The sequence below is a fragment of the Vidua macroura genome, chromosome 9, assembly GCF_024509145.1.
Source record: "Vidua macroura isolate BioBank_ID:100142 chromosome 9, ASM2450914v1, whole genome shotgun sequence".
NCBI lineage: Eukaryota > Metazoa > Chordata > Aves > Passeriformes > Viduidae > Vidua > Vidua macroura.
The window spans coordinates 542,483-553,825 of record NC_071579.1 but is presented as its reverse complement, the minus strand read 5'-3'; the positions used below and the strand labels follow the sequence as shown (position 1 = coordinate 553,825).

At 43.1% G+C, this 11,343-nt stretch overlaps 1 protein-coding gene across 3 annotated transcripts in view; it reads right to left on the bottom strand.

Moving 5' to 3' along the window:
* Positions 1-11,343, bottom strand: part of ATF6 (activating transcription factor 6) — a 75,129-nt gene that overhangs the window by 50,790 nt on the left and 12,996 nt on the right. For all 3 annotated transcript variants that reach the window (XM_053985638.1, XM_053985637.1, XM_053985640.1), the window contains one exon: positions 780-923. In XM_053985638.1, the coding sequence (XP_053841613.1) occupies positions 780-923 (144 nt within the window). The remainder of the gene's footprint in view (positions 1-779; positions 924-11,343) is intronic.

The following is an 11,343-nucleotide window of genomic DNA, read 5'->3' as shown; positions in this document are numbered from 1 at the left end:
CAACATGGCTACAGCCTTAAAATGCTCATGATTTATTGCCTTCTTTCTGCATGGCAAAATACATTAGGGCTTTCTGCACATCTGTGCCTGGCTTTGCTCAACCAGCCAAAACACTCCGCTGGAAAGGGACAGTCTAAGAGGATAGATCTTGTAACGGGAAAACATGAGCTGTATTAGCCAGACTTCAATCTGGAGGCAATTATATGTTCACTTATGCACTGCATGCTGGAGATCTAGGAAGCCTGAAAGGCAGTATTTAATTAAATAATGGATAAGCACAGGGATGGACTCAGATGGACTTTTTTAAATGAAAAAGACACTGCTAAGTGCAGAGTGTGTTCTTACGTGTGAACTTCCCCAGTCTTCTCTTGAGCAACTAAGAAAATAAGTACCCCAGCTTGAAAAGTAAGAAGAGATAACATGACAGCTATCACAACTACGCAAGCTAAAATACAGATCAGAGGAAAAAAGCAAACATCTGAATTGAAGAAGGTCCTGAAAGTCTTGGTGACAAGCACTTGTGGATAAGCTCTCTTCCCTAACACCGTGCAGTACAGCCAGGTGTACACTTCTGAAGCTCTATATATTGGGTACACTGGGAGATAAAACACTATATTAATTTGAAGAGCAAACTGAGAAGCTTTCAAAACACTATATTTAGAACTCAGGTACTCTGTAAAAGCAGCAAGAGCACCGGCCAAAAAGGTGAGCAGGACAGTGAGGGCTAAAAGCACCAGTGCTCTCTGCCACCCAAAATACGTAAAAGGTTTTCATCTCACCTGTTACTCTTCTCAGAAATGATGCCCTCAGGTATCTTCTGAGCTGTGCTGGACTCTTGGCGAGCTGAGAACTCCAGAAGATTTCTGGTCCGGTGGTTAGAACTCACAGTGGAATCTACTCCACTGGGATCCTTTTCGAATACACTGAAAACATAATAAACATAGCAAAATGTATCACACACATAAGAAGTCTGCAAGGCACTTTTCTGTAAGGCATTAAATACTCAGGTGGAGAAGTTTCTGGCTGCTGTTACATTACATGGATAAGGTTCATGCCATATCTACTGTTAAAAAATGATGTGTCATTATAATATCATTGTTCAAAGCAGTAGAAAAGCATTTCTGTTCTCTTTTTCAGTTACGATTGTTTGAAGGATTCTGATGCTATAGTTTTCACATGCCCTCACACAAGCCTCACCTGCTGAAACTAAGAACACTCTGCTTGTAACCCAGGTCTACAGGGATAAGAAAATTATCTACAATCAAATCAAAGCACGCCTAAACTTCAACTTTCATCAGCCTCAAAGTACAATCTACATAGTTTATATGAATACAACATGTAAAGAAAACTTAGCTATCAAATTCTGTGCAGCTGCAAGCCTGGAATTTTATGCCAGACATCTACCAGGACTGTACACAAACCTAAATATGTTCAATTCTACTTGGATTTAGAACAACCGGCAGGGCCAACAGCCCCATGGGCAGCAGGCCATGGTGCCAGACACCCTGATCTGGTGTGTGCTGGCATGGACTGAAGGATCCTGGCCTGGAGGCTGCTCAGCCAGCCAGGAGCATCTGTGCTGCTCTCCATGCAGAGAGGGAGCAGCACTGCACGTGTGAGCTGGCAACACAACCCAGCACTGCTGTACCAGACCTGCATCTTCAGAAGGGTGAGCTACAAGGGAGAACTCTCAAAAGCACAGAAGCAATACTTAAATTTCTCCTCTCCAGAGGCTGGCCTTCCTCTTTCATAACACAGTTGCTTCCTGAAATATGCATGTTTACAAACCCAAGTCCTAACCTTCTTGGCTGCCAACAGCAGAGCATCAGCAGCAGCAAGAGAGTGAAAACATAAAAATGCAATGCAGCCCACTGATGAGATCCCTGCCATTCATGCTGATAACAGTTCACAGAGTGCATTTTAACTCATGCCTCACCCCTCCTGTCCAGCAGAGCATAAACTCCACAGGTGAGTATTTCCTGGTTTTACATGGCATCACTTTACAACAGGCAAGAAATAGAAATAGACGCAGGCAAAACCTAGCAAGGAGGGCAGATTAAATACTCCACAACTAAGCAGAAGGCAGACAGAATTGCCTAGAAATTCCCTCTCTTTTGCCAACACTTTTGCACTCCTATTAGCAATAACCCTATGAGCAACTGTGTCACGTTCTGAACCATAGGAATCAGGACAATCCTAGACTCAGGCTGATGTTGCTTTGATTGCCTCCTCTCCTCCAGGTTTCCAGGCAGCAGCACGGAATGAGGGCAGCAGAAATGCTACAGCCTCTGCTTTCACTTGTGCCAATGGGCAGAAAAGCACTTACAGTTTCCTTACTGCCTGTGTACATTGGTATCCAAATGTCTCATTGCTTCTACTGCACAGAAAGCTGGATGGTTATTCATAACCTCCTATCAGGCAACACCAGGCCTATCCAATTTTACAGAACCAATCCCCCCTACCTACTAGGTTTTATGAGATCACATATCTTGTCTGCCAATAAAAGCATCAGCATAACTGGCAGTGTCTCAAGCCCAAGAACCAGAGCTCAAAACTAAGGCTGATGCTTAAATGGATGCCTCATGTTCCTGCTGGAAGCCACTCACCTGTGAAATGCCCTTACTATACTTAATCTGGAGTCCTGACAGCCAGAAGTACATGGCACTTTATTCATTAGACCACGAACATCCACTGGAGGATCTGAAAGTTGTTAACTCTCCTGCAAATCCTTTCTCCACAGCCTGAAGTGTATCAGCCATCCAGTCTGGTGCTGGACCTCCTGGATCTGGTGTCTTACCCTATCCTGTTTCTCTCCTTTCCCATTCAAATTGACACATAGAACCAGAGAAACTGTCCATGTAATTAGTTAGTTAAAGCTGAGAAAAAAATCTAAGCAGAAGAACTGCAACAAACTGCTTTTTTAAATGATGCTTCTTCCTTCCTATTTGTCCCATTCTGCAAAAGCAATTCTTGTTATTTCAGGTTCCAGCTTGGCAAGGTGAAGTGTCACACACAGTTCATTCCTACTGCAGTTCACCCTGAACTCTGAACAACAGGGACAAATCCAAACCAAGGATAAAGACACACACTGCTCCACAAGCACAGCTAATCTTCCTTTCTGTGATTTAGTTGTTTTAGCTACACACCCATTCTAAACCACACACATCACATTTACTGCATCAGCTCTAGAAGAGAGGAAATGTTTATTTTCCCTCTTCTCAAGCATAAAATATCTCTGTCTTTTCATCAGCTGAGCATGGGATGTTTCAACCTGAAAGAAGATATCTTCAACAGCAAAAAACAAAGAAGGAGGTGAACAGAGTATGTTTTGCCATCCTTACAGGCATAAATCATGGTGTCCACTTCTGACAATGTGAACACAAACTTGAGAACAAAATATGATATCAGGGTATTTTTTCCAATGCCCTTTCCTTTATCAGGATTCTTAATTTTTTCTTTTGAAACAGAGCTAGCAGCAATCTCTGCTATATGGGCCACTTTTGCATTCCCCCTTTCCCATTCTTTTTCTAGGACACGGCATATGACTGTTCCTTCTCAATGTCTCAGATGTGTCTGAAGAAAATAAATGTAAAAATCCCCTTTGTTGCTCCTCTGGTTTGTGACAATGACCCGAAACCAAAATAACTTTAGTTCTGGATAAGGAAAAGCCCCACAAATTGAAATCCTGCCCCACTTCCACCTTCTAATTATTTGGGGAGTTTTGTTCGTTTTGTTCGTTTTTTCCCCATCTGAACAGAAGACGTTGTTCTGTTGTATCATTTCTTCCTCTTCCCTTCTCCCCAGAGGGAACACTAGTGAAGTTTGTCTATAAATAGGGCTCCATCTTCAGGAAACAAATAGGAGAGGATGTGCAGGTAATAGTCCATGTCCTCCAGTTTCTCCAAGGCCTTCCCTTGCCACGTGGGTACCTGAGGGTCTGAGACAGGGTATCAGAAATGTTCCTCCTTCAACATTAATATGGGGGGAAAAGCATGACTGAGGAGCAAGGAATCCCTTCAAGCAGCTGGGATGATGATGGACCTGTCCTGCAGAGCTGCATCTGGAAACATCTGCTGACCTCAGGCATGCTGAGCTTCACAAAGGCCAAGCAGAACAGCAACAATACAAGCAGCAACAGGAAGGGTCTACAAAGCAGATCCCAGCACCATGACACTGAAGAGGAAGTAAATATTGGGCAATTAAAAGCATCAGGCAGAAGAGGCCAGAAAAAGTGAAAAAGAAAGGTAGAAGATCCCATTCAGAGGGAAGAAAGCTTCAGAAAAACAGAATTTTCATGTTGGTTTAAGAACTGGTTTAATATGACAAATGGCAAAAGCATTAACAGTTTTTTCATCCTGTTGAGCTACAAGATGAGAAGCTGGAAAGGAAGAGCACTTTGGCATATCTGCCCTGTGCATGTCCTGCTAATCGCGGGAAGTGAGTTACTGCCCCACATTCAAAGTCAAAAAAGACTGAAGCTGAGAATTGGCTTTACTGGGCAAGACAGTCTTTCAGAAATTGGAATCTTTCCTGTTTGGCTCACTCACACACCTGGGGTGCCTAGCGAGGCTTTAGAGCCTGCATTTGGACATCCCAGATACCGTGAGCATGAAAGGGTTTTCACAAGCCACAAACAGCCTGTCCAAGCTGGCTGAGCTCTCGGCTTGTTTCAGATGCAAAACCAGATCCAAGGGAAAAAAGAAAGAACCACTAAATACTTCATGCAGATGTTTGTTCCGACGTGCAGATAAATTTGATTATAAGAGGGAAAGAAAAGCAGAACTACTGCCATGGTTTCTCCAGGCATTCAACAGCACCTGATATTTTAGCTGTATTTTTACTTCTTTGGTTTGAATGTCAGTTTGATAAATGTGAAAGCAAGTCTTGCCAGGAGCCCAAACTAAATTTCATTTGTGCTTCTGGCTGAACAAATCCTGTGCAATTCAAGTTTTGAATACTGACATTTAAGTTGTACAGTAATTTTTAGACGAAAGACAATAGTGGTATCACAACAAAGAGTTTTCTGGGGACAGAACTCTGAGTATGAACTGGGAAGTTTCCAACAAGCTAAAGTTGACATTGCAAGGAGACACCAACCTTGTCCTCTTCCTAACTGATTCCAGACAAGGCTGCCATAGTGCCAGACTCTCTCTGGAAAGTATTTCTGTTTCTGCTCCTGATGAGTGCACCATCTGCTGACAGCAAGGCTCTGCCTTCTCCTGAGGGCTGCTCCAGAGCTGCCCTCTCTGAGTACTGGGCTGGAGAGAGCAGCCCAGCCTTCTTCCTCTGAAGCAGAAGAGGAAAGCTACCCAAAGTGTAATTTTCGTGTATTTTTGTCGTGTTTTGCATGCTTTAAAGAGCAATTTATTTTTAATAAAGCCTCTGGAAAAGAAAGGAAGAAAACAGATACTGACACCCAGAGCACTTTTTTTCTTGCTTGGAAAACTCTGTACCATTATCTGGCCTTTATTGCCAAAGCTTGTGGCTGTGATCAGCAGAGGACACAGGAAGGAATCCCTTCCTGCTCCCAGAGTTGTAATTTGTAAGAAATTTTATTCAAGCAGCAACCTATCAAGAGAGGTACTGAAAGGTCTGGAACCTAGACCCGTGGCCAATTCACTCAGCCTGTCCTTCTTCTCTCAATTTCTCCTTCTGTCTTCGAGGAGAAACTACAACGCAAGACCAAAGGTGTGCTGCAGAAGCAGTTTTATATCTTTGGGCCATCTCCAACACAAATGTACACTCAACTCAGCGCTGAAACATGTTCTTTCAGTGTCACAAACATTACATTTCCTGTACTACGAGTGTTAAGAGCCTCAAATGTTTTCCGATGCTTCTGCTATTTCTGCTAAAACACCCAGAGGGCTTCATCTTTCATGGGCAGCCAGAAGCCATGGGCCTCGCTAACATGGCACTGTTTCATGCCTCCTGCACTCAACTCAGTTTTTTCTTCACATTTCACCAGTTCCTCTCTACCAGTGAGTAAGAAATTAATAGGCATTTGACTGTCATCATTTGTGTGTAGCTTTACTATACATCACATTTAAGCCTATCAGCCTCCTGAAGACATATGGGAAGCTATTGAGGCTTGCAAAAAGCAGAAAACCAATCCTTTTCTATCCTTCACCAAGTGCAAAAAAAGCTCAGGAGTGGATGAACTGAGGAAAAGAAACTGACCCTGAAGTACTGCCCATGATCTGCAGTTCTCTGCTCTCAGAACACCTCTTAGAGATGCTTCAAGCAGTCACCACGAGTTTGAGAGCTCCTCTGCCACTCCTCCTGCAAGCCACCAGTGGTTCCAACCAACCTGCCTCACTCTGCCCTGGAATGGAGGCACACACCGAGTCTGGGAAGAAATGTTAAGGAAACAAGCTAATGTAAGGCCAAAGAAGTGCTGTGTGAGCTGTTGGTCACTGCCCTTCACGTTGGACAGGTACCAGACACACGGCTTTAGCCTACTCAGCACCTGCTACTCAAGGGGACATTTGGGATGTTTTTGAACATACCATGTCACTGCTTGGGGTCACCTGCCAGGGCAGCACAGAGGTGACTTCAGACCACACCAGGAGCTTGGCCTGGCAGCTGTGGATGGGATCTGCACTGACAGACCCCAGTGCAAGCACACAGCTCCCACACCTCTGCAGCAGCACAACACTTGCTGCACGTGATGGTATGGGAACAAGACCAGCTCCTTTGCCCACACAGAAAATGCTCCCTGCTGACACCACTCCTCTAACTTTCCAACATCCCATCACTGAGGTATCCTTACGCTCCTGCTGACCATACAATGGGTCTGTTTCTTTAATCGAGGAGTCCAGCATAAAGTCTCAAACAACAGCAAACTTGCACAAAAACTCTGCTGAATGCACCAGGCCTCAGAATAATCCTCCTCTCCCACACCCCAGCTCGAGATTGCTCAGCTTCGTTAAGGGCACTAGACCACAGGGACACCAATACAGTTGTGCTCAGTGGAAGGTGCGGTCAGCAGCCCAAATCCTTCATGCTCCAAAAGCTTAGCAGACCCCAGTAGGGCTGACTAGCATCCTGCACACTAGGTGGGATACTCATCTGGGTACTGCTAGCGAAGACTTGTGTTTTCATTACTTTATCCTCACAAACAGAAGGTCGTGGTAGCTTGCAAGCTGAACAATCCTTGGGCAATTTCCTCATTTTTAGTAAAAGATAATTAATCTTAGCACTTCTGGATTTTTTTCCCTGTTTGTGCTACCAACTTAAGAAATTAGACACACCCCTAAATCTTTCAGGAATCAAAAGTCACTGCTTCTTCATTTGCTGTAGTAGTCTATGACAACAGCAGACAAATCACTTCTCAGCCAGCCAGGCCAGTGTCTTTATTTGCAACTGCTCAGTGGATCTAAATTTTTAATAGATTATTCAGTTTCCAGGATAGTCCTGGAAAGCAGAGGAAAATCTATGAGGATACCCTGGAGAGGAGCTGCAATGAAATCTCTACTAAAGGCCAGCCATTCTACTGCAGCTGCCTGGGGTCAGTGGGACACAAGAGGTTTTGAAGCAGCAGCAGCTGTACTGAGCTACATCAATCACCACCTCAGTCATCCTCCACCACAAATACAGCTTTCTGCATATCCCCAAGTCTGTTTTCCAGCCTGAAAGGGATTCCAGCCATACAGAGGTAGCCAACTGTTAAGAAAAGACAAAATTAATAATAATAATAATACTAAAAAACCAGTATCACATCACCCTCTCAAACCTCCTGTTCCCTTCTCTTTGCAAATCTGCCTTTCCTCCCTCCAACTTCGTATTTTTGTTTTCTGTCCACTACATAGCTAAAGTGGTAGTTAGGACAGATTCTGGCTGGCTGACATCTTAATAAATGCTCTAAGTTTGCTGCTAGGTGACAACCACCATGTAAACTTATGCAGACTGATTACGGGGAAAGAAATAACTAGCTGAACACTTTTTATAGCCACAAAGATAATGCTACAGCCACTAGCTTACATGCTTTGCTGCTACGATCCCAAGAAGAGATGCAGAAAATTTATCTTTTGCATCTTCTGTGATTGCTCTCCTTTCCCTACAAATGTTTTACTATCACACGTAGGACTTGCATAAAAAAAAAACCAAAACAAACATACAAGACAATTTATATTGAAATTAGAACAGGGAAGAGAATCAAAATACAAATATTCCCAAAATAAATACATGGATTGTTTAGACTAGAACATGTGCTTGGTTACCATTTGTTTCAGCCTTGTTTGTGCTTGTTTAACACATTTTCAGATCTGTTTACTCTAAGGCATAGTCCAACACAAATATAGAAATGAAAGGAGGAGAAAAAGCCATATAGGAACTGCAATAATTTGAAAACTACCAGATTTGATCTTGTACGTGCTAAAAAACCAGCACAGCTAATCAAGATGTTTGTCAGTGTGAGCAGCCAGCCATGTCTCAGTGATGCCATGCCAGCTGGGAGTGGGACCAACACTGGCTCCACAGAAAGCACATGTGGAGGCAGGAGAGCCTGGCTCCCAGGACACCTGGCTCCCAGGGACACCCGGCTCCAGGTGTCCTGGTTCCAGCTCCCAGCCCTGCTGTGTGCCACAGGCCTGTGTGCTCACTGCCTTTGGGCAAATGCTGCTGGTTGCCAGTTCCTGCCTTGCACCTCACAGAATGCAAGGCTGGGGCAAGGGGGTGATCTCAGCAATGAACTGAACCGAAATGTACCCTTTACCTTCCACAAACCTCACCAATCACTCTTAAATAATAATAAAAGGAAGTTTTTATACGTGTTGAATCCAAATCCAAATAACTCACGAAGATTACAGACAGATAGTTCACTGACACACAGATGGGAAATTCCTGGGCGCCTCTCTTCTAGTATAAAACAAACAGATAAAAGAGAAACACCAATAGAATTCCTGCTAGATTACTTCTGCTTTTAATAAGTAAAAGTTTCAGTTTTCAATACAAGGCAGTAACAAACCCAAAGAGTTTAGTAACACCCAATGCAGAGTTACCACTAACTCCATACAAGCCCCTTTCACATCCTCAAATTACACTGGCATTCAATTTCTATAGAATTAGACTTGCATTCTTTTCTTCGAGATACCATGGTGCTGTGTCAAAGACTGAAGGATGTTCTGAAAGGCTTGTTAGTAATTAAGCAGATTGGGCAACACTCTCCCTCCAGTATTTTCAAACAGATTTCTTGTGTCAACAGGCCAACTTCCCTACCAGACTTTCACCCCCACCCCCAAATTCCCAAGTTCAGCATTACAGATTACCCCCACGCTATCTGTCAGCAGGAAAACCTGTGTCAGCAGAATAATTTTATCTGCTAAACTTGTTTGCCAAGGGCTGCCACATCCTGGACTGCTTTCCATAATCTTAAAACAGCTGAACAGCAGTCTCAGACTCCTCTATGAAACATTACAAACATTTCACCACACACACAGGCAACAAGACTTAAGACCAATTTAAAAAGCTATGTGTTAGTCTTTATTAGTGCAACACACATCCATTAATGCACAGGAAAACACAGAACTGACTACACGGCCACCAATCCAGGTGGGATTGTTCTGTGGGATGCTGAGTGCCCAAACACTGCACCTTCACTGATCCACTGCAGGACACGGAGGCTTTGCAGGACTGTTCTTCAGCCTCACATCCCCAGCCCTAAACAATCCAACTGTTTCTCTTTCTCTGATTTGATAGAAAGAGGTAACCTATACATCTGCCCTTTTGTTTTAACTCTAGTCTTCAAAAAATCCTACTACTTCCCACAAGAACCTAAGAAGAATCTTACAATAAGGCCGGCTAAGGGAATTTCAAAGTCTGCTACAGATTTTAGGGGATGAATTTCCCATGATTTTGCTTTTTTGGATGTCATTCTCTTTGCAATGGTTCACTGGTTTTAAGTAACAAAATACTCACTGCTGGTATGTTTGGATCAAAACACCCTGAGTTCAAATGCTGGCACACCTCCATTCAGGTGTGCAAGTGAAATGATTTCTTACACAGAAAAAATGGCAGCACAAGGTTCCAGAACATATATACCTCCAGCTAACCACTGCATGGAAATTAGGGATTCCACAGTTAGCTACGTGGGGGGAAATAGTGTTTTTGCTGAACTTTAAGCTAGCATGGGTATTATCACAAAAAATTACTTATTTCGGTAAGAAATTGTGGGGCTGAAAAAAAAGCACATATATTGGAATCTTCAGTTGTTAAGCACTAAGCAGAACCTAAGCAATCCTGTCATGTTCGTGGAGCTGCCATTCAGTGACAGCTTTATAAAAGGAAGAAAATGTGTATGGGAGGAGTAAAATCCAAAGAAATGGTCTGTATATCCCACATTCTGGGTCTTCTAAAGAGTATTGCACGATCAAACATTCACACCATCTTGATACAGCCTAGGATTTTAATTGCAGTGTGAGCGTTTCTTCTGCTAGAGAGGACAAATAAAAACCCAGGAAGAGTAATTCCTTGCAAATTTGCAATTCCATTTCTCTTCGTTGCCTAAATCCAGTGCTGATGCAAACCACCTGGTTCAGGCACAACAGTTACACTGGCACACTTAGCTACTGTACTGGCCAGGAACAGTCAGACATCCAAGGATTTCTTCTTGCTTTATCTACTTTATTAAACATCAAACCTGTCAGGAAGTTAACCCTGTCACATTCCTATAGCTGCTGAGTGCTGCAAAGACATGAACACAACGTGACCTTCCAGCCCATTCTGACAGCAGTGCCTTGCCATTGAGCTCAACACCTTGCTCATTCCTGAGGGTAGGGAAGATACAGAACTTCAGAGCACTGTGGTAAAAGACTTCCCACCCATCTCTCTGTGTTCCCAAGTCCTTCACCACTAACAAGAGTTTTGTGCATTCTATCATCTCTCTGTAATGCAGACACAAGTACATTTCCCCCAGCTTCAGAAAGATGACTGGTTCTAGTAATTCTCAACCAGTGTCTCTCTCAAGTGAGTAGTAATGCTTCAAATGCACATGGGATGTACAAATCAATCCCTTAGTATCTGGAAGATGATTTTTCTGCCTGATAGTCAAAAATCACAATACAAATCCTGAAAACACTAAGAAATGGTCAACCTTAACATCATCCATATCAAAGCAAAATTCACTTCCTGAGATAAACAATATTTGCTGTAAGTACAAATACTTCAGAAGTAATTTCAGCTTTAGCAAATTTTCTTATACTAAAAATACAAACATCACTTTCTAAAAATGTATCACAGTCAGAAACAAAGTCTTCCCTCCATATTTACCCCATTCCTTTGTTTGACTGGGATTTTGAGGACAAATGCAGACACTGCTGACTGGGATCCTACTGAAATATTATGCCT